This window comes from Cyprinus carpio, chromosome B21, assembly GCF_018340385.1.
Source record: "Cyprinus carpio isolate SPL01 chromosome B21, ASM1834038v1, whole genome shotgun sequence".
In the NCBI taxonomy this organism is placed as follows: domain Eukaryota; kingdom Metazoa; phylum Chordata; class Actinopteri; order Cypriniformes; family Cyprinidae; genus Cyprinus; species Cyprinus carpio.
This window is the reverse complement of record NC_056617.1, coordinates 7,721,613-7,744,578: the sequence shown is the minus strand read 5'-3', so window position 1 is coordinate 7,744,578 and position 22,966 is coordinate 7,721,613. Positions and strand designations below refer to the sequence as shown.

General features: G+C 36.6%; 3 protein-coding genes across 3 annotated transcripts in view; 2 read left to right on the top strand and 1 right to left on the bottom strand.

Annotated features, from left to right (window-relative positions):
• Positions 1-694: 694 nt before the first annotated feature.
• Positions 695-3,350, bottom strand: LOC109046009 (alpha-(1,3)-fucosyltransferase 7-like). Its single transcript, XM_019063816.2, has 2 exons — positions 3,212-3,350; positions 695-2,415 (listed from the first exon to the last, which is right to left on the bottom strand). The coding sequence occupies exons 1-2, from the start codon at positions 3,308-3,310 to the stop codon at positions 1,333-1,335; spliced, it is 1,182 nt and encodes a 393-aa protein (XP_018919361.1). The 5' UTR covers positions 3,311-3,350; the 3' UTR covers positions 695-1,332.
• A 3,835-nt stretch (positions 3,351-7,185) lies between these two features.
• On the top strand, positions 7,186-10,405 carry LOC109046011 (chloride intracellular channel protein 4-like). The gene is made up of 6 exons (XM_042748232.1): positions 7,186-7,486; positions 7,880-7,989; positions 8,714-8,839; positions 9,047-9,153; positions 9,443-9,618; positions 9,780-10,405. Exons 1-6 carry the CDS (start codon positions 7,451-7,453, stop codon positions 9,942-9,944), a joined length of 720 nt encoding a protein of 239 aa, XP_042604166.1. The 5' UTR covers positions 7,186-7,450; the 3' UTR covers positions 9,945-10,405.
• A 479-nt stretch (positions 10,406-10,884) lies between these two features.
• Positions 10,885-22,966, top strand: part of LOC109046266 (patatin-like phospholipase domain-containing protein 7) — a 28,347-nt gene continuing 16,265 nt past the window's right edge. The window contains exons 1-16 of the mRNA XM_042747549.1: positions 10,885-11,093; positions 11,519-11,565; positions 12,094-12,159; positions 13,810-13,897; positions 14,436-14,515; positions 14,854-14,942; positions 15,072-15,212; positions 15,337-15,496; positions 17,555-17,635; positions 17,717-17,845; positions 18,982-19,062; positions 21,260-21,401; positions 22,092-22,175; positions 22,288-22,373; positions 22,460-22,612; positions 22,718-22,795. Coding sequence (XP_042603483.1) covers positions 11,521-11,565; positions 12,094-12,159; positions 13,810-13,897; positions 14,436-14,515; positions 14,854-14,942; positions 15,072-15,212; positions 15,337-15,496; positions 17,555-17,635; positions 17,717-17,845; positions 18,982-19,062; positions 21,260-21,401; positions 22,092-22,175; positions 22,288-22,373; positions 22,460-22,612; positions 22,718-22,795 — 1,503 coding nt within the window. The 5' untranslated portion in view covers positions 10,885-11,093; positions 11,519-11,520. The remainder of the gene's footprint in view (positions 11,094-11,518; positions 11,566-12,093; positions 12,160-13,809; positions 13,898-14,435; positions 14,516-14,853; positions 14,943-15,071; positions 15,213-15,336; positions 15,497-17,554; positions 17,636-17,716; positions 17,846-18,981; positions 19,063-21,259; positions 21,402-22,091; positions 22,176-22,287; positions 22,374-22,459; positions 22,613-22,717; positions 22,796-22,966) is intronic.

Sequence of the window (22,966 nt, the reverse complement as noted above, 5' to 3'; positions counted from 1 at the left end):
TTTCCATTTTTTAAATTTAAAACACATTTTTTCTATATTAAAGGAACATGCCAATATTTTTGAAAATAGGCTCATTTTCCAACTCCCCTGCAGTTAAACAGTTGAGTTTTACTGTTTTAAGAGCCTGAAAATAGTTTCTAATAGAACTATTTTCAGGGATGCATAATGCCATGGTACCGCAGCAAAGTTCCTTGATGATTACGCTGGAATGAGAGTATAGTTCCTAGCCATATCTGCCTAGAAAATCCCAACTTTTCATTTTCTGTCAGTCTTAGTACACGATGTAACTACAAAAGAGTCAAGTTTTAAATAGGAAAAATATCGAAACTCTTTGGTCATTTTTGAGCGAGATCCTAATAATCTAATCAGATTCAATGATCTATGCTAAGTTGCAGCTAAAAGTGCTACCGCCAGACCCGGAGAGCGGCTGAATGGATTCCAAAACGGTAAAACTCAACTGTTTAACTCTAGGGGAGTTTGAAAATTAGCCTATTTTCAAAAATAGTGGCATGTTCCTTTAAGCATGCTAAATGGCATTTTGCATGAGATAACATTTTAAAAATGCAGCTTTCAAACATTTTTTTATCCCACTACCCCATTGCTTGTTTTATTTATTTATTTATTTTTGTGCACTTTTTGTGTGGATTTTTTGCTTTCCATTATGCTGTTTTTCAGTTTTAGTTCTATGTAAATGTGCACTGTAACATGGACGTTTTTGACCTTTTCGCATGCATCTCGCATCTTGATGGCCAGCAGCCATATCACCCTGTAGCCCAAGACTGGTTGTCCACTGAAGCTAAGCAGGGTTGAGCCTGGTCAGTACCTGGATTGGAGACCACCTGGGAAAACCAGGTGCTGCTGGAAGAGGTGCTAGGGAGGCCAGCAGGGGGTGCTCACCCTGTGGTCTGTGTGGGTCCTAGCACCCCAGTATAGCACACCATCCTTCGGATGAGATGTTAAACCGAGGTCCTGACTCTTTGTGGTCATTAAAAATCCCAGGATGTCCTTTGAAAAAGAGTAGGGGTGTAACCCCGGTGTCCTGGTGAAATGTACCCATTGGCCTCTGACCATCATGGCCTTCTAACAATCCCCATATTCTGACTGGCTTCACTGGTCTCCTCTCCACCAATAAGCTGGTGTGTGGTGGGCGTTGTGGCGCACTATGGCTGCCGTCGCATCATCCAGGTGGATGCTGCACACTGGTGGTGGATGAGGAGACCCCCCCCCCACAATGTAAAGTGCTTTGAGTGCCTGGAAAAGCACTATATAATTGTAAGGAATTATTATTATCTTTTGCAGCGTTGCAGGTACAAATGTCAGCTGCCTGTTAAGTTACCATTTTGTCCAAACTCTCAAATCCTCATAAACCTTTTGAGTTGGAAATTGTCCATAGATGGGACAGATATTGCACAGTCTCTCTCTCCAGTCTGTATATAATGTAACCGTATAGTCTTGTCTCCAGGTAAAATATGCATTATACTTCTCCGGATCTTTAGTTAGGCCTCTCAAATACTCAGCCAGGGCCTTAATAGATTTAAAATCATCCACATGGATGAAGGAATTCGGAGGCGCCACGGCTTCATAGTCTCTGCGTGGTGGTCCTAGCACCACAGGCACGGTCCCAGCCTGGAAAGCATTTCTCCAGAGCTTCTCAGTGATGTAGTGTGGAGACTGTGTGTTTTCAAAGGCCAGGTAGAAATAACAGCGTGAAATCGTTGGAAGCAGTGCCTCCTTCGGTAGAGGTTTTTTAGCGGCAAGGCCATACAGTTGCACTTTGAGGTTCTGGTTTAGCTCTTGGAACACCATGCTCCTTTTGTGCTTTTTTTGGTAGTTGCTAACAACCCAACAGGCTTCATATCTCTTGTTTTTTGGTATAACAAAGTCTAAATCTTGTTTCCTTCTCAGCAACAGCTTCCCATAGGGCACAGTGATGTCAGCTTGAGGGTGATATGACATGGTGAGGTTGAAAAGGGTGTTGTATGGCGACAAGTTTCCGTTGTTTTGTGGAGCTTCTAAAGAAAGCCATACCCACCTCTGTTTGGCGGGCCGATGGAGAGTCACGGGAAGGTGCTGTTTATGCAGCTTTAGCTCAAAGTGATGAAAAACCACTAGATCGGCGCTCTTATAGAGAGTGCGATTGTCCCCTAGCACACATCCAGAGATGCCGTAGTCCCTCAGACACACGTCCCCCGCAAGGCTATACCGGGTACCGTATGGCCAGTGCCACAACAGGATTGTGATATTGTTTGGGAGTGACGCATTGCTGCCATTGAGATGTTGTTGTTGTTTATCAACCACCAGCAACCAGCTGTAGATAACGCTGATGGTCAGGAATGAAACAAAGAGAATCTTTGGGGGCTGCAGATGCCTTTTCCTCACTTTGCAATACATCTTAAGCTGGAGCCCATATGCATGCTGTGGAAGTAGCAGAACTGGGCGTTAGTTTGTTGTTTTGTTATATTTTTGTTATTTGTCATGCAAGATCTTAGCATACAACTTGTGGTTTTGTCATTTTCTTCCTTCCTGTAGATAACAAGTGGAGTGACCAGTAGAGGGAGTGTCTCGTCACTCAACCAGAATCTGGCTTTCTATGTATATCTTTCAGTCAAGAAATTGTAATGCTGTTAAAATCCACACTAGCACTTCAGGAAATAACACATTTTGTTTCTCCTTATTTTCTTTGCTAAATGCCTAATGTGGCATCTGTGCAAACTTTTGCTACACAAAAACAAATTGAACAAAAGTCACTTTTATTGTAGTTTTATTTATACACTATTATAGTATTTATTATATATTTGAATCAGCTTTTATTCTAATATTCAGTTTTCATTTAAGTTTAAGTAGTTTGTGCTTTTTTTCATTTTTATTGACAAAAGTTTTTTAATATTTCTGTTTAGTTTTATTTATTTCAGTTTTATATCTACTTCTGGATCTTTAGTTTATATTGTTTTAATTTGTTTTATCTTATTATTATCTTATGTTATTAACAATAACTACTACAACTACATTCACACAAGATAAGGACTACAGTAATTTTAGAAGCTTAATATAACATCCGCTTTCATCAGACACAAATTAATAAATTATTAATGACTGACTGCAACTGCGAATATGATATTTCTAAAATAGCATTGATAAATGAAACATTTACTTTTGTGTAATCATGCCAAAAATACAACAAAAAGATCGAGGTATACGGCAGAATTCTTACCTGTCTTTGTGAAACATGTCTTGTGTGGAAGACCACAGCTGTCGAGTCCCTCTTATAAAAAATGTGATGTAGAGGAAAGGTGGAGGCCTGTCCTGTCATTTAATGATGGAAAGAATTGTGTCTCAGTCTTGTAGGAAACAAGGGCTTCCTGTTAAGATCACTTTATGTTCTTCCACCCTTTCACGTCTTCCCCTCCCATTTTGCATCACCCCTTGATCATTAAAGCATCAAACTTGACACATGCCACACTTCCTCATTAACAGGTCCAGAATGTAGAACATGATGTAATGCATTTCAATGTAGCATACCTTCTAAGAAATGTCTGCTTGATGTTTACTACCTGACAGGGCATTTAATGTCATTTAAAGCACTATAGACTGTGGCTAAAAGCAGAACTAGTGAGAAACATGGCATTAGCTTTTTCGATTTTGTATGTATCAGTGCTTGTATCAGTGTCGTGTGGTTGTGGTTTCTGAACTGTGTGCTGATGGCACTAAAATACAACAGGAGGAGGAAGTGAGTATTTGCGAAACTCTTCGTCTTATGCTCATACGTTCATCCTCTCCTTGCTGCTGCCTGTGCTTGTATTTAAAGACAAGTGAAAAGTGACTGTTGCAAACCTTAATGTTTAATTAACCTTAATAAAAAAATGTAGAAATATCCTGAAAAGTACAAAATTTGGGTAAAAACAATGTGATATAACTGTTGGCATGGTCATATGAAAGCAGGTTGTTTGAAAACATATGAATGAGATTGTAAGGATTGTTTAACAATTGAAGAATTTTTCTATTTTATGCGAAGCTTCTTTGAAACATATATATATAATATATATATATATATATATATATATATATATATATATATATATATATATATATATATATATATATATATATATATATATGATAAATATCAGCTAATGTTGTTTGACCAACAATGCTGTCTTGCAGTCATTTAGTAATCCTCATTACAAATCTGTATGACCTTATTTCTTCCACAGAACATGAAAAAAATATATTTTGAAACATTTTTTTTTTTTGTGGTTGTACATCAAATGAAACTAAAATGTTGTTTTTGACCCAACTGATTTTGCATGGGCTAAAATATTCTTCAAAATATTTTCATTTTTGCTCAACAGAAGAAAAGAAAGTCATGTTTTCATTTTGTTTTTGCTGTTGTATTGAGGTGACCTCAGAATGTTAAGTACTCCATTCTTAAGTGCCTCAGAGTTACAATTATCAAACTTAACACTAGATGGCAGTGTTTCTTTTTTCTTCATGAAAATGACCTTTGAAATCTCATCATCTGATTAAAGTGTATATTCATTCATTCACAAAACAATGATTTTAAGACAAGATATACAGTTCAAATCGCAGTGCTGCTGTAAAATTCTAATATATAGGCCTAACAGTTTTTCTCAATTGCTTTTGCTTAATTCTTAAATAAGAGGTTTTTTTTCTCTCAAAACAATAAGATCAGATGCCTAAACAGTTTCTTTTTCACATCAGATTTGAATTTCTTATTGATTTAATCAAACTGCATGTGTTTTGGCACGTGTGTGCAAATGAGTAAGAGCAATTGTCTAAAATATGCACAGCAACTAAACGCACATGGCTTTTTGATCAACCATTTACTACAGCAGTACTGTATAAATACATTTATATTTGTACAGTACATTTATCTAGAAATGTGTTACATGTAAACTGAAAATTCACAGTTAATAGCAATAGAAAAACAATAATAAGATAAGAATGTGTAATACAATAGAGTAAGAAAAAAGATTAATAAAAAAATGGAATTTTCAGTTTACATGTAACACATTTGTACAAAACAAATGCACTGTATAAATAAAAATGGTAGTTTTTGTGAACATTTTCATTTATTTACTACAATATTGACTTTTCAATTTTGTGTACTACACAGTAGTGACTTTTCCCAATGAAAGTACAAATGAAATTTTAAATATAACTTATATTCCATGGTGAAAAAAGATCAAAACGTTTTGACCAGTGTGGTTCACACGATGACAAAAACACTTTTTATGTTGATGGCGTTGGCCTAGTCACTGACACAGTAACTAAATTTTGAAGCATGAATTAAATGTTTTGGGTGAGTTACTTCATTTTGCAGACATGCAGTAGAGTTATGATGTTCCAGCAGTCAGTTGTGATAATTAAACATTAATTATAGAGATAAACAATTTAGAGAATCTTAAGACTGTTTTAAAAAAAAATGCACCAAATCGACTGAGGAAAACTTTAATTCAAGATCTTCATTAAACACTGTAAGAAGATTTCAAAATATTTTGTCTTTTTGTTAATCTCTTTTTTTCATGACAGTGATGGTTAATACAAAGCTGCCATTTTAGTTTTATTGTGATGGTATGATTATAGTGTTTTGGCATTTATAATTACCCTGGTAATTTTTAAAAGAGTTGGTATTATATTTTTCCAGATTAAAACTGGTTCAGTTGACGTTGTTTAAATTCATTACTAATAGTTAAATGACTCAGACTAATTTGAACAAAGGCTGTGCTGTGATTCAGTACATTCGTTCTCTGTGTTAACATGTAGTAGCTTGTGTTTGAAATGGGTGTTTAAATCAAGTATTTTGGTTTCTTCGATGCCTCTTTCAGCTAACAACAAGAGAATAGGGCTTTTAGGTATTTATCATATTTAAATTAGATTTTCCCAACAATCAGTGCAACAATTTTGCATTTTTGAAACAGTTGTCATGGTTCTGTGAAAACAAAAAATGTTGGTGTGGTTGCAACATATAATACAAATTAAAACGATAAGTATTCAAATTACTGATTTGTCATACAAGGCTAAATGCCAGAGTTTATATGTCACACCTCATACCTGTAGTAAATCACTCTCCAGACCCTTTTTTCAAAAATGCAGGTCAAGGTTCTTCAAAAGTGATCAAAAATACAGGAATTAAAGGCATACTCCAACCCAAAATTAATATTTTGTCATTAGTCACTTACCCCCATGTCGTTCCAAACCCGTAAAAGCTTCGTTCGTCTTCGGAACACAATTTAAGATATTTTGGATGAAAACCAGGAGGCCTGTGACTGTCCCATAGACTGCCAAGTAAATAACAGTGTCAAGGTCCTGAAAAGCATCGTCAGAACAGTCCATTTGCCATCAGTGATTCAATCCTTGTGGCGCGGCTGATACAGAAGAGCATACACAGCATACGGTGATATGGAGAGACACAGAGGAGACTGTTGACAAAGGAATTGTTGGATAAAGTCGTTATTTTTGTTTTCTTCGCTTACAAAAAGTATTCTCGTCACTTCATAACGTTACGGTTGAATCACTGATGGTAGATGGAGTATTCTGACGATGTCATTACTTTTCTGGACCTTGACAGTGTAACTTACTTGGCAGTCTATGGGACAGTCACAAGTCTCCCGGTTTTCATCCAAAATATCTTATTTTGTGTCGTGAAGACGAACAAAGGTTTTACGGGTTTGCAACGACATGGGGGTAAGTGATTAATGACAAAATTTTCATTTTAGGGTGGAGTATCCCTTTAAAGTATTGTTTCAATTGGCACAAAATGTTAACCAAATAACCATATCCGTGGAATAAAGCATAGAGTGTGCATTTAAGCTAATAGTCCAACTATTAAAATCTCTTATCATTTACTCATTATTTTTTACAGCAAGTTCAGCAAAATGTTAATTCTTGTCTTTCATTGTATGGAAAAGTGCAGCGTGAACATACTGTCAAACATCTCCTTCTGTGATCTACGGAAGAAAACATGAAACAACATGACGGTGTGTAAATGATAACAGAATGTTTATTTTTGGGTAAACCTGGGTAAAATGACTGTACTAGCAGTGGAGAATGATGGGAGTAGGACAGAACAGAGAGAAACCTTCTATGACTAAAGCCGCAGAGAATGAGGGAAGATACAGGTTGGACAGGTTCGGCCAGTGGGCTGGTATTCCGAACACTCGAGACCAATGGGGTGTGGTGGGAGTTTGGGTTCTAAAAGGAAAACGATAGAAACTGCGGTTAGGAGAGGAAGAAGGAAAGGTGCTGCTTATAGTATCATCAGTACAACTTAATACTTCAGAGGTCAAAGCAGGAGACAGACACATCCAAGTGTGAACACGTGCGGTGAAGTGAATTCTAAGAAGGCTCTGAGGTGGATTGATGTAAACCGACCGAGATCCTGGGCAACTGAGACACCGCAGAAAGACAAGGAGGTAGAGGAGGACCAGAGATGGCTGAAGCAGCAAAGATTGAACTATTTGTCAAGGTCAGTGCTTAAACAGTCAAATAGTATCAAATAGCCAAATTGTTGTTGTTAGGCTTGACTCGATTTCTTAAAGATACAGCACGTAAAAGTTTGTCTCTTGCAATCTAACCCTTGCTCAAAATGGTTGTACATCCAATCATTCCTATGACATAACCCTTGAAAACAACATTGGTGGCCTCGAACCTGTCTCTCTGAATTTAGAACTAATGATAAGATCTGTAAAATGTCTGAACAAAGGCAAAATTACTTTAAGTAGCAAAAACATGAAAATCTTAATGCTGATGTCAATGTTGTCATATTTTTTTCAGGAAGTAGTTCCATGCTTCTACTTGTACATTAAAGCATTTCAATTTTAGGACATTTAAAGGTTTACTAACTGAATGTTGTCTTCAGGCAAGCGACGACGGTGAAAGTGTTGGTAACTGCCCATTTTGTCAGCGGCTCTTCATGATACTCTGGCTGAAGGGGGTCAACTTCACCCTCACCACAGTGGACATGAAGAGGTGAGAGATGCCATCAGGATAACAGTTCTTCTCAGATTCTGTCCCTTAGGAAAGAAAAATCACAATGAAATCTCCTTAGATCTCGTTGTTTCACCTAGACAACAAGATTAAATGAGTGCAAATTGAGATCTACAGGAGATATTTTTCTCTGGAAAAAAAACCCACTAAGTAATCTCTCCTCTGGAGTTTTAGAAGAGATCTAAACAATGTCTCGAACCCAAAAACTAAATTTCGGTAAATTACATTTTATACCTATTAGATTGTGTTTAATTAACTTCTACACCTACCCCAACCCTAAACCTACCCCTTACAATAATGCAAAAATAGTAATTATTGTTGTATAGTGTGAGAAAAATTACGCTATATTGATGTGCGCATGCCCAGTGGTTTTTGCTGTATCCCTTCTAGCCTTACAAACGAAAATACTCCCAGAACAGATGTTTGAAGGTAGTGTGAGAAAGAGACAGAAGCCATTTCCTTATTAGAAGTCAGTCTACCGTCAGATTCATTTTAAAACTGATATTTAAAAGTAAAAAAAATAAAACTACATATAGGTCAGTTTTTTGGAGGCGTGTCCTAATGCCTTTTGGATTGTTTATGATTTTTTGGCAGAGAAGGTAAATACACTAGAAATACACTAGTGTTTATGGCTTAGCAGCACATACACTAGTCTAATACCTGGAAATGATTAAACTCATGACTATTTATTTTTCTTTATTTCTAGAGCTCCAGAGGTACTGAAGGACTTGGCTCCTGGTTCTCAGCCCCCTTTTCTCATCTATAATGGAGAGGTCCGTACTGACACCAACAAAATTGAAGAGTTTCTGGAAGAGACCCTTGCTCCCCCACAGTGAGTATGCATTCATTTAGCGCCATACCAAAGATTTCAAGTATTTCGTTCCTGAAAATATAAGAATTCCTAGAAAGAAAATATATCTCACTGTTTGTAACAAATGCCAAAATGTTATAAATTCAACCCATTACGACATGAAAAGAAATAGAGAAGTTATGTCAGCATCACCCAGTAAACATTTTTTGCACCATTTTTGCATTACAGGTATCCCAAGTTATGCTGCCGCTATAAGGAGTCTAACACAGCAGGAGATGACATCTTTCACAAATTCTCAGCATACATCAAAAATCCCAATCCTGGGCTCAATGACAGTAAGGGTCACCCTTAGTTATTAGGGCAGTGAACCTTAGAAATTTGCTTTAAGACTCAAAGCCATTTTATGTTTAAAGTATAGAGGCTGTCAATTCTAAAGCATTTGGGAAAAATTGTTGCCCTAATTGGTATATAATATACTCAGATAGATAGATAGATAGATAGATAGATAGATAGATAGATAGATAGATAGATAGATAGATAGATAGATAGATAGATAGATAGATAGATAGATAGATGAATTTGAATATCAGTTCGTTAATGGTATGGTTAATGTGTACCTTTCAGTGCTGGAGAAGAAATTTCTAAAGAGTTTGATGAAGTTGGATCAATACCTGTTGACTCCTCTTCCTCATGAACTGGACCAGAATCCAGATTCATCCCAATCCACAAGACATTACTTGGATGGAAATGCGCTCTCTCTTGCTGACTGCAACCTGCTTCCAAAACTGAACATTGTCAAGGTCCTTTTTCCACCATTTAGATGGCAAATTCAGTAAATTGTATATTGTATTGCTGATATAATACAGTTGCTATTTAGTATAAGTGGAATGAGGGGAAGTCTTCTCTATGGTCATTAAACTTCATCTTGCTTATAGATTTAAATATTTTGTTGACTTTATAGGTGGTGTGCAAGAAGTACCGTGGTTTTGAGATCCCTGCAGAGCTAAAAGGCCTCACAAAGTACTTGGACAAAGCATACAAGGAGGATGTGTTCCACCTCACCTGCCCCAAAGACAAGGAGATTCTGCTTGCCTACCATTCAGTGGCCAAATATCTCAACAAGTAAAAATGGACTTAAAGAAGGAGGAGGACAAAGATTGTGTGGAATTTATTGTAAAGTTTTTTTTTTTTTTTTTTTTTTGTCTGTGTACCCCAAAACAGCCTTATTATAAATGTTTTCTTAATGGGAATTGAGTATATTATGGGTGGAGGTTGTTTAAAAACCACAGTTGTGAATACCAGATGCCTGCCTTGTTTGTTCCTGCCATTTTTAGTATTTAAATGTCTGTCACTTTCGTCTGTGGTTTTGATGGATTACTTTTGTTTGATAGCCACTCATTCAGAAACGTCTGTGAATGTTGTTTTAACCGCTGAGTGAAATGAGACATGCAACTGGTCTGAAATTCAAGACAAAGCACTAGACTAGACAACTGTTACAATGATGTTATTGATGTCAAATGACACTCTTGAAAAGTCCAGAATGTATAAAACGGCTTGCAAACAAATAAAATTCTTATGAAAGTTAAATGCCATATTTTATTGCATTTGGTCAAGTTAAGAGAGCTTAGAGAAACACAAATGTATACTGAATTGTCTCAACACTTTTCCCACAGTCAACAGCACAAAACATGTAGGCTGTTACATAATTAGACTTATTATTATTATGAAAGGTCCACATGCATGGTTTTGAATGAATGGTCTGGCTCAATTAATTTTTTTTTTTTTTTTTGCGTTTTATGCATAACAATATTATTTATATATATATATATATATATATATATATATATATATAAAACGTATTAATAAATTTAACGTTAATGGCATTTACTTTTTATTTTATTATACTCCACTTTTTTTGTTATATTTTGCATAGTTATTAATATTATCTTATAATTAATATTCATATCTTATGTTGTTTTGCATGTAATAATTAAAAAAAAATTGTCAAACAACAGCGATCCTGATTGGCCCCTTGATGATCCTCGTAGCCAATGAAACTGCACATCACTGCCACGTGAAGGACTGTCAGGACTGTCAAGGCAACGCCAACAGCAGAGATTTGATTATATGGGGCGAAAATGGAGCTGTAAAAGTTTACAATGCAGTGAATTTTGTGTGGAAATGACAAGAGAGTGACCCAGCCAGCAGTTGTGGCATGAATGAACAGTTTCAAACGGGATTATTTCACGACCGGTCTTCAATTTCGCTGTCTTTAGTAAGTAAACTACTGTATGCTAGCTAATTAGCATAATACTCTTCCACGTATAAACCACCCGCTAAAGAGGCGTTTTTGTAAGATCTGTAGGTTTTATTGATATTTTTGGTCAACGGGTCTAAGCCAAACATAATTCAACTGTTTCTATAAATTGACGTTGTTGTTTAAAATTTAAATATCTCATATCTGTAACGCCCATAACACAAATGCATGTCACCCCTGCTTCAATGACAGCAGAAACACAGCTTCATATTTAACTGGCATGCTTGCAGAAACAGAAGTTCATCTGTCAACACTTTACTCAGAAATGTTCAGGCTTTTTGACTGTTTTCTTGCTCTCAATCTGTCATTTAAAAACTAAAAAAATCATGTTTTAAAATACAACTAAATGCATTCTCCATAAACTGAGTGATTTGTGTTTTAAGAAATGGGAGATAGTAAGAACAGGAATGAAGATCAGTGCCTGTATCCTGTAAGTATCATGCATCTCGCTGTCTCAAATGTATGTCATATTTTGTTGCAGCTGGATTGTTATGCATTTGAGTCAATCATTATCAGTTCACATACTTTGTTAAATGTTTGTCCGCTCATAGTTTATTAAAAATGTACAGTATGGTGTTTGAAAAATGACCACAAACTGGTTTGACTTGAGGATGAGTAAGTAATCAGTGTTTTCAGTTTTGGTGAGGAATGTTGGATTAATGGTTGAGCAGATAGATAGCAGATTTGTGTTTTTGTGCAAGACAGGAAGTAGCTGAGTAAGCACCGTCCTCTTTGAGTCTCGTCTGAGCTCAACTTCTAAGTCTAAATTAAAAAATAAACAAAGATTTCAAAGGAACCCCACATGAGCTTGTATTGTTCTGTGGAACAAATGTAAATAAATTATAAATATAAAAGGGTGTTTTATCCAGAGTTTTTTATATTATTATTATTTTCAAACCAAAACATAGACATACTTGTGAGTGACTGTTTGTTTGTATATTGGTGTGTATTTACTCAGGCTATTGGGAGTGAAATTCGTTCCCGTCTGCAGCAGTTTGTGGAGGAGAGGATGCAGACCACCATGGTACAGAAACTCACCAATGTGTTCTCTGAATTAAAGGGACAGTTCACCCAATAATGAAAATTGTGTCTCAAACTCATGTCATTCCAAAACCATAAGACCTTCATTCATCTTCAGAACACAAATTAAGATATTTTTGATGAAATATGTGAGCTTTCTGACCCTCCATAGACAGCAAATAGAACTGACATGGCATGCGTTGTGGTACTCTTGTGAATGGTGGCTTAATGACTCGGAAGTAGGGCTGCCCTCGACTAAAGATTTTTCTGGTCGACTAGTAGTCGTATATTTTAGGCATTAGTCACTATAGTCACACATTTATTAATAAACCATATAAATTATAATAATGAGATTTAATTACCTACATATCCTAATAAGCACTCAAGCTTGTCACAGCGCACCAACAGATAAAAGAATTATGAATGTGTCAGGGAAAAACAAGTAGACTGCATTAATGTTTAGATAATTGCTTTCTTTTTTTCGACTTAAGAGATGAAGTTGGCGACACTGACTTGTCATCTCCGTAGTAGTGATGCGCCTTTATACATGTTTAATATGGATTACATAATCTGAGAATATTTGTAATCTATTTGAATTGTTTCATTTAGAAGTAGATATTTAATTTACTATATATATATTTTTCATGTCTGTGAAAGCAAGTATACACAGAGTTTCAAAGTGACGTGTTCAGGTTCATAAAGACCGAGACAGCAGAAAGCGCATCCTGTTTGCTTTCATTATTTTACAAAAGCACAACGTTTCATTGTTATTGTGAGTGCACACAAATAAACGTAGAGTCTTTATAGATTCGAAAAATGTTTTACTTTTTTCTGTATGACCAAAAATGATGGAGTATTGTAAGAGCAAGTGGCGCCTCCATCTGTCCTGCAGTTTCCACACTCCACACAGACTCTTCAATAGCGCACATTTTTCTAGGTTAACATTAAATTGAGCGGCCATGTAAAGTTGTGGCTACATACATCTTTCAGATGAAAAGCCATATTTGAGGTCAGTGAATAATAGGTGAGCGTTTGGATGTCCTGTCCGATGTATTAACACATAGACCAGCCGTTAACAATCTGTCCATCACGTACTGCATGACTTCGCCGGGCACTTCATGTGGAATTAGTTTTTTCTGTGACTAATAAAATTTTGGTCAACTAAGCCTCTTCTCACCGACTAATGATTAGTCAACTATTAGGGGGCAGCCCTACCTGGAATAGAAGAAATTGTTGAATAAAGTCGTTATTTTTGATTTTTTGCACATTGAAAGCTTTCGGACTTCATCAAAAATATATTAATTTGTGTTCCGAAGATGAACAAAGGTCTCACGGGTTTGGAACGACAGGCCTTTACTCTGCACATTAGTTTCCAGTGCAAGGGGACTGAATCATGCTGGCTCAGATCAGCTTTACAGATTATGTAACAAATTACAGATGTTTAAATCATGTTTGGGTTAAACGATACACCCATTTTAATGAGATCATTATTTCTTGCAGCATTTTTGACAGTATTATTTGCTCTGTTACTGAAAACATTTTGATGAAAGTGAAATCAAAAGTTCAGTAGTAGATGAAGATATTTATCAGTTTTCCTGTGTAATATCAGATAAATTCCCTTATCTTACATTTCTGTGACTTTTGTCTGTTCAAGCTCACTGGTGTATTGATCGGTGCCGTGGTGGCTATGTGTCTGATAGGAATCTCTGTGCTTTTTCTCTACCGCAGATATAAACTGGCAAGTACGTGTCACTTCTGTGCCCAATACAGATTCTTTCACACTGTTATTAGAGTTTAAGTCCAGAGAACTTCATACTGGTTTGAGCGTCATGTTGTTTTTACATTGCTGTTCATTTCTTAATACTTGATTAAGTGTGTTATGGTCATACCGTTAAAAATGTTGGGGTCAGTATTTTTTTTTTTTTGAAAGATGCTCACCAAGTCTGCATTTTATTTAATGAAAATACAGTAAAACAGTAATATTGTGGTAATATATATTAAAAGCTTTCTATTTTAATATATTCTAAAATATAATTTATTCCTGTGATGTAAAGTTGAATTTTCTCCAGTCTTTAGTATCACATGATCTTTCAGAAGTCAGTATGCTGATTAAAATGCTAAAATGCTGTTTATTTCTATATTATATTATTATCAATGTTGAAAATAGTTGTGCTAAATAATAGTGTTAAATTCTTTACAAAAATCTCACTGACCACCAAACTTTTGAATGTGTATATCAAGCGTACTTCTATTTTTTTATTTCTTTTATTGTCTTTTAAGATCAACAGGCTGGTGTTCCTCGCTATCGTTTCAGAAAAAGAGATAAAGTGCTCTTTTATGGCAGGAAAATCATGAGAAAGGTGGGTCACGCCTCACTGAAAGCCATTTGCTTACCTGTGATTTGCACCCTGTTTAAGCTGGTGATTAATAATTACATTCACAGCAGTCTATTTGTGCTCCAAGATAAATAGCTGAGTGTTCAGACTCTGACTCTGCACAGACTTTGGTCAGTACTCATTTTTAGGTGTAATTAAAACTGACATCAGCTAAAACTTCAGTCTTCCTCCACTGGAGGGCAGCATAGAGTGTGCTAAGTGGCATATGGCTGTCCTGTATGTGTGGCACCTGCATGACTAACAGCCTGATATTTTTATTTGCTCTCCATCCCCCACTTGATTTTTCTATTTCTATCTTTCAGGTCCAGACCTTGTCCTCGACACCATCCTCCTCTTCGGTGTCTAAGCAGCGTTCTCGGAAGAGGCCTAAAGTTCTTAGTATAGCACGCAGGTATGTTTAGCTTCTCACATACCTAATTTTTACAGAACATATGGCATCTCGTTTTATCGCCCACACAGTTTAAGTCAGGAGCTGTCTGATCAGTGCTTCTTGTTTGACTCCTGCTATGATGTCATGCAGGATCTTGCGGATCAGGAAGGAGCCGCCCACTTTGCAGCCCAAAGAACCCCCTCCCTCTCTCCTGGAGGCGGATCTCACAGAATTTGACGTGCAGAACTCAAACCTGCCTTCAGAGGTGCTCTACATGCTCAAGAACGTCAGGTGAACAACTTTGACCCTGTGGGGCCACATGATTGTGGCTGAACTGCATGCTGATCACATGGTACTTTTTCAGCCTGATGGAATGTCTGGTGTTCATCTCAAGTCGAATGTTGATCCGTTTCAGGGTACTTGGTCATTTTGAGAAGCCTTTGTTTTTGGAGCTGTGTCGGCACATGGTCTTTGTGGAGCTGCAGGAGGGAGAAGGGCTGTTCAAGCCCGGGGATGATGACGACAGCATTTATGTGGTTCAGGATGGAAGGCTGGAGCTTTGCATTCATGAGATTGTAAGGATGAACTTTAGAAGTAATCCATCATTACAGCTAGTAGTTTAGAGAATGTCAGTTGACTCACTCATCAGCCTCATGCACATGGTTACTTATTAGTTAACTTATTAGTTTATCTCATTTAAGGCTACATTTAACCCTAGGATAAGAAACTTTTAACTTTACTTTTAATTCTGAGAGGAAGTGAGCACCACTTTGTTTTAACTATGAAATATTAAGTCTGTATATTTATGTGTAAATTATATCTAAAATTATACTGAATAATTAGTATGTATGTATTGTGCACACACTATATATATATATATATATATATATATATATATATGTATGTATATGTGTGTACACACACACACACACACACACACACACAGTTTTGCTCATAAGTTTACATACCCTTTGCAGAATGTGCAAAATAAGAGGGATCATGAAAATGGCATATCATTTTTTTTATTTAGAACTGTCCGGAATAAGCTATTTCACATAACAGATGTTTACATATACTTCACAAGTCAAAATAATAACTGAATTTATAGAAATGACCCCATTCAAAAGTTTACATGCCCATGAATCTTAATACTATGTGTCATTTCCTGGATGATCCACAACTGTTTTTATATTTTGTGATAGTTGTTCATGAGTCTCTCGTTGGTCCTGAGCAGCTGCCTGCTGTTCTTCAGAAAAATCCTCCAGCTCCTGCACATTCTTTGGATTTCCAGCATCTTCTGCAAATTTGAACCCTTTCCAACAGTGACTGTATGATTTTGAGATCCATATTTTCACACTGAGGACAATAGGATTGCACATTCTGCAAAGTTTATGTAAACTTTTGAGCACAATTCTGTGTGTACATAAATAAATGTGTGTGTGTGTTACACAAACATGACAGTTCGGTAGGCCTACATACCTCGGTTTTGACGTCATGGTTTGGTATGGTTTCTGTGTAGCAGAAGGAAAAATAAACGAAACTTTTATTTTTATTTTTTTTATATATATTAAACCAGTGGTTCTCAAACTTCTCCATGAAGTACCCCCAGCACTGCACATTATCTGACACACCCACTTCTGTCTCCAATAATGAGCTGATGAGTTGAATCAAGTGTGATAGATGAGAAAGACATACAAAATGTGCAGGACTGGGGGCACTCCAGGATAGGTTTGAGAACCACTGTATTAAACAATGGTTAACTGAACAAATCGCTTTTTCTTTAAATACATTGTTAAAATTTTCTTAGTGATAAATATCTCAACACTCAAATTAAAAATCTGTATGCAAACATGTACATTTCACATAATGCAGTTTTTAAAATTAACTTTAAAGACTAATAAATTAACTGTAAAGACTAAAGGTCCTTGCACACTGAGTCTGAAATTTTAGGACAGCCTGTCCTATCAAAATGCTTGCTACTAATGCGAAAACGCAGCAAATTGAACCTGATCTGAATTTTTTTATGACAGATGAAAGTTTCACAGGCAATGTGTAAACTTGATGGACACAACAGGAGGTCGTATTTATTTTTTAACGTGCGAAAATGTCGGACGAGAATTTCGGACTCAGTGTGCAAAGACCTTAAGGGATGATTGCACTCCGCGCTGCCGTAAGAACTGAGGCTTCTATACATTGATCGGTCGCACCACATCAAAGGGCACCAAAATGGCATGTATTATCTGAATTTCCTGAAAAAATTGAATGATTTGTTTGGTACACATGCATACCGAACTGAATACGTGTACCGTTACACTCCTGTTTAAAAAGGCTGTGAGTGTACCATTTTAAGTGTGAAAAGGCAACTAATAAAATAGTGTTTTGTCAGGTTAAGTGTCTTAGTGGTTCTAGATCTGGGCTACTAATGGAAATGTTATGGGTTCGAACCCCACAGAAACTGATTTATGAACAATCACCATCATTTCCTTGATTAACCTCTGGTTACTTCACCTGGTGTGTCCCTGCAAAGTGTAGGTCACTTTGAATAAGAAGTGTCAGCTAAATGGCAAATGAGTAATTAAACTTAGTGGCCTCCCCTAAATTCATTATATTACCTTTCTGTATGTGTATTTTAGGATGGCACAGAGCCTGTGGTGAAGGACGTGTTGCCCGGGGACAGTGTTCACAGTCTGCTCAGCATTCTAGACATCATTACAGTAAGTTCTCTGTCTGCCTTCCTGACGACTTATCCAGCTCAGTGCACTGAGATTAATTTTGGATCTTCCCTTTTCCTCCAGGGTTATCCTGCTCCCTATAAAACTGTGTCTGCTCGTGCGGCGGTCAGGTCTACCATATTGCGTCTGCCTGCCTCAGCTTTCCAGTCAGTGTTTGAGAAATACCCAGAGACACTAGTGAGAGTCATACAGGTACAGAGGGGCTTGAACTCACGCATGGCTGTCTGTATCAATGTGACCTCTGTCTTACTGAACATCTGTCTCAACCACACTGTAATACTGGGCTATATTCCACACTCTTTTATTTTAAATCAGGTTTTTAAAGTTCACAAAGGTTTTTGCCCGATGTATCTTTAAAGCTCTGTTTGAAAGCGAAATACACACTGTATTCATATTCATATCTTAAGGGCGGCCAAGTAACTGAATACTAGGGCTCTCAAAAAATAAAAAAATTGAAAAATTAAGCCAATAATTATTTTCATGTTATGACTAGAAGCCGTTATATATGGCCTTATATTCAGTAATACTACATGTAAATTACTGTTGTTGTTATTATTATTATTATTATTAATATAAACATTGGTGATAGTAAAATTACAATCAAGATTCTTTACAATTAAACTAAATAAATTAAAACTAAAGAAAACATTAAAAGCTAAAATGGTGGTCACAAAGTCATTTTAAATGTCAATTTAGGCATCACAACTTTTATATAATATACAGTTAAAAAGTTATTTTAATATTATTTGAAGATTGCATTAACAGTATTATTAAATTAGTAGTGCATTTAACATTTTAACGAGCATTAGATGACTAAAAAGGTAATCTAAATGTTAAATTGGAGGACATTAGCACAATTAATCAGAATCAGAATCAGAAAGAGCTTTATTGCCAAGTATGCTTGCGCATACAAGGAATTTGCTTTAGTGACATAAGCTTCCAGTACACAGAGACAACAACACACAGACAAAGAAAAAAATAAATTGCAAATAAACATTTATGCTATAGACATCTGATATTGCTTGATACAGGTAAATAAAGAATAATATTAATATAATATGTAATGTTGATGGTTACTGATGCAGTTAAAGTAACCATTTTTGTAAATTTTACATTCTTCATCAATAGCCTGGCAGTGCAGGGAACGTAGTAGACTATGTCTATATTGAATATCCAACATCTTTAGATCAAAAGAGCAAAAAAAGCTCATTTTACTGCATAGACACTGGCATATTATATGTGAGACCGCATACTGTTATTTACAGAAATAAGCATAGTAATTTACATGAATGACAGTGTTAATTTGTGGCTTGTTTCTGTCTGTATAGATAATCATGGTGCGTCTGCAGAGAGTCACTTTCCTGGCACTTCACAACTACCTGGGACTGACGACCGAGCTTTTCAATCAGGTTGGAAAAAGAGTACACAAGTACATCTCAGCATTATTACTTTTAGGATCACACACATGCTCTCTATCACTTCTAAAATATGTGATTTCCTCACACACAGTCTGTGTTATTTCATGCTACGTTAACCCCCATCGGCATAATCACTCCTGCGCTGAAGCCGTAAAACTCAGCTAGATTGAATAACATGGATCATAAGACCACGGCTTTCATTTAAAGGACACAGACTTTAACACCTTCTGGGTGAAAATCTCCCATCAGCCATCACTGCATATCACAGCACAACCCTACACGCACATAACTCCCCCCTCATAGCGTGGACAGGCCGAGGGAGTTGTTTTCCGTTTTGATTTAAGAAGTACTTTTGGCTTGTGCTGTGAATTTGAGTGCTCTCCCATCGGCTATAAATACAATTTAGTCCCAACAGCAGGCAAGGTTACGTGACATAACAGCATAAACTCAGTGCAGTTCTCACATTTATCGTTTTGTGGTGTTCTGCTTACCTGTTGAAAAGCAGGGCTCCAGACTGTGACCTTTTTTTTTTCTGCGATGCGAGTAAATTTTGTGTGCAGTTGCACTGGCTCGACCACCGTGTTGTTCAATTCGTCCTGGCATTTCTGTCGCTTAAGAGAACCATCAAATGGCAAACGAAATGAAAGTGTAACAAAATCCTGCTACTTGTTTGAGCTGTGCAGCGCAGACCGTTTATCAGCTCGGACCTTCAGTACAGCAGCATCTTTTCTAGATTTTTGCCAAATGTAGGCTACTAAACAAAAAAAAAAATCTATCAACACTTTAAAGACATCAAAGTATTTTTAAGATATTTAAAAATGTTTGCTGCATTGTTAAAAAAAAAAAAAACTTGTATAAGACTACGGTTTGAGTAAAAAAAAAATTGGTCACGGCTCACGTCGCATTTTATTAGCCCTATTACTTTCCGAAATAATGAAGGTTAAAATGCCTGTAGGCTAAAGCAAAATGTTTACGAACATTATAAAAACAGTTATTAGTATCTCTCCAAAACAAATCCTCTAAAGTTTAGGCTATAAAAACGTCAATCCAAAAACAAATTAATTTAAGGTGAAGCTGATGCCTGCCTCTCTTATTCGGCATGAATCCAAATGTTTCAATATTCCCAACGTATCTGGATGGTTAAATTTTATTTATTATATAGTGTTTGTACTTTCATCGACATAAAACATCATCCTTCACATCTGCTATATCAGCACAGTGATGCACGGTCACGCTGAACACAACAAATTCTGTACAACGGAGCAGTGTAACTTTTTATTTGTTTCTTTAACGCTATTTTATTTTGATAATGAACAGGTTTCAATATAGCAAAATTATGCTGCGTGTGCGCGTAAGGCATCGGCGCAATGGTCATACCAACGCTGGTTGGTTATACAGAAGCAAGACGTTATTCAAAGCTGTCAAGCTCTTGCAAAATAATTAAAACTGTAAAGCTTTTGCTAAATAAAGAAAACTACTCTCTGCTGTTTCGTTTTCCTGTACGAAAACTTTGGAACTTGTCACAACTAAACTCAATTTATCAAAACCTTTCTTTCGTTTCGTTAATCTGTCAATATGATTTAAGTGAAATATATTTAGTGTATATGCCTATATTCCTCCTATGTAAGCCTATAGTATTTGTTTTTTTCATTCACAGAAGCACTGCAGGAGCGTGTGATCTGTTGAATTCATCTTACACTATCCTCAGATAAACTCTAAGGGCGGTGCATTGCCTTTGCGACTTACCTATGATGAGTTCACAGCTGAGCGGGCATTTCACTCGTTGGCTTCAGCGTCACATTTGCATAGAACATCCTACTGGAATTCATGATTGGTTGACAGCAAATTTCAAATATTAAATTGAACGATAAAATAACGTTATTAACCGGTTAATGGCCATTTCAAATTTTCGATCCTGTTCAGAACTATAAAATTCGATTTTTGTTTCTGTTTCTGGTTCTGTTCCTGTCAAAATTTTGTTCGTTTTCGTTTTCGTTCCTTGAACTGGTTCAGAGCCCTGATTATGAGTAATTAAAAGTCTCTGGTTTTTAACTAGTCGGAGTTGTTTGAGTTGATCTTTCTATGGAGAAAGACATCAGAGAGTCAATGGCTGTTACTTTAAACCAGTAAAATTGTTTTGTGTCCTAGATGCTTGTAAGTGTCTATTCTTAAGATTGTGTTTGTGTAGGAGAGACAAGCAGTGCCGCTGTTCACGGTCAACAGTGTGCTCACTGAGGGGAGTCCAAGCAGAGTCCCACGCAGACCCCACTTACAGACACAGACAGAAGATGAGCACCTGCAGGGCTCCGGAGAGAACTTGACAGACTCAGGTACACGTTTGATTTTCGTCTATTCTTTGCAGTGAATGCAGTCCAAATAGTTCATAAATTGCTCTGAAGTGTGTAAGTGTGTGTGTGTGTGTGTGTGTAAGTGTGTAAGTGTGTAAGTGTGTGTGTGTGTGTGTGTGTGTGTGTGTGTGTGTGTGTGTGTGTGCACATAAATACATACATACATACATACACGCGCACACACACACACACATATATAAGTATATATTTAAATTAATTTAATTCAGTAATAAATCCTCCATAAATGTTTCTTGAGCATTAAATCTGCATATTAGAAAAAGTATAAGCAATTGAGCATTTTCATTTTATTTTATATTTTTTACAATAATATTTCACAATATTACTGTTTTTACTGTGTTTTTGATTAAATAAATGCAGCCTTAGTGAGCATAACAGACATTATAAAAACCATACCATCTTACAATCCAAGATGAGAATCCTTTAAAAAAGACTTTCCCTGACCAAAAAAGAAAACAAAAACAAAACTTTGCATTTGCAATATTGACTTTATATATGAATATATTTTTCCTTCTAGTGTTTTTGTCAGATTTTGCTTTCAATCTAAAGATAGTTTTCCTGAAGTCAGAAGGAGCTTTTTTCACAAAAATACAGATTTACAGGAATATTGTTTTATGGCTGTTTTGAGAGCGATATAAATGTCTCATCACTTAGATGGAGGGCAAGCTGGTTCATATGAAAACATGTCCACGGTCGCGCGGAGGTCTCGCTCGGTCTCGATGCCTGTAGAGAGCTCAGGTAACAGATAACCTACCATCTGTCTATCCACTCTTACTCACTCCACACGGAAATGACACCTCCAGTACTAAACTCTGCAAATTAGATCTGGTTTCTATGTGTCTGTGTGCAGGAGTGGCAGGAAATGACCTGGACATGGCTTATGAACGGGCCCGAGTCACCATAGATGACCCTCCATCCAGTTCTGTCATTCACAAGGTTTTCATCTCTCTCTCTCTCTCTCATCCTAAAGATCTCTACATATTAAAAAACAAATGACCTTGATGATGTTTTATGTTCTTCAGTCCATTTTGAAGAAGAGTGTGACCATGCAGCACGCTCCGTCCGCTGTGATTCACTACACAGACAATGCACCACACTCTGACGTTCCTCCTACTAAAGTGGGGGCCATTTTCCAAGCTGCCAAGAAGGATCTGCTGGGGATTATTCCGCTGCAGGTCAAAATACATCTCCATTAGTGGGATATGAGTTCATGGTTTATGTATGTTTGGATTGATTTATGTGTTTGTGTTGAATATTTTTATTGGGCTGTGTGTGTCCAGGACCCCAGTTTGCTGGAGGGCAGAGTAACACTCCATCAAGTTAAAGCTGGATCTATTGTAGCTCGCCAAGGAGATCAGGTCAGACTTCACACAGAAAATGCATATGAAATGGCTAAAAACCCAGTGAGCTGAATGGCTGTTTGCTGCCTATATTTGTTCACAGACAACCAAAATAGTGACTGATTTGGGGATCCTTTTAATTAACATAGGCTTACATAAGGATGCATTCAAAAAACGGTATCTTAGAAG

Coding starts and splice junctions, on each gene's coding strand:
- LOC109046009 (XM_019063816.2), bottom strand. CDS start 3,310: ATGACAGGACAGGCCTCCACCTTTCCTCTACATCACATTTTTTATAAG. Junction 2,416..3,211: donor GACATGTTTCACAAAGACAG/GTAAGAATTCTG, acceptor CTACTTCCACAG/CATGCATATGGGCTCCAGCT.
- LOC109046011 (XM_042748232.1), top strand. CDS start 7,451: ATGGCTGAAGCAGCAAAGATTGAACTATTTGTCAAG. Junction 7,487..7,879: donor AGATTGAACTATTTGTCAAG/GTCAGTGCTTAA, acceptor TGTTGTCTTCAG/GCAAGCGACGACGGTGAAAG. Junction 9,619..9,779: donor CAAAACTGAACATTGTCAAG/GTCCTTTTTCCA, acceptor TTGACTTTATAG/GTGGTGTGCAAGAAGTACCG.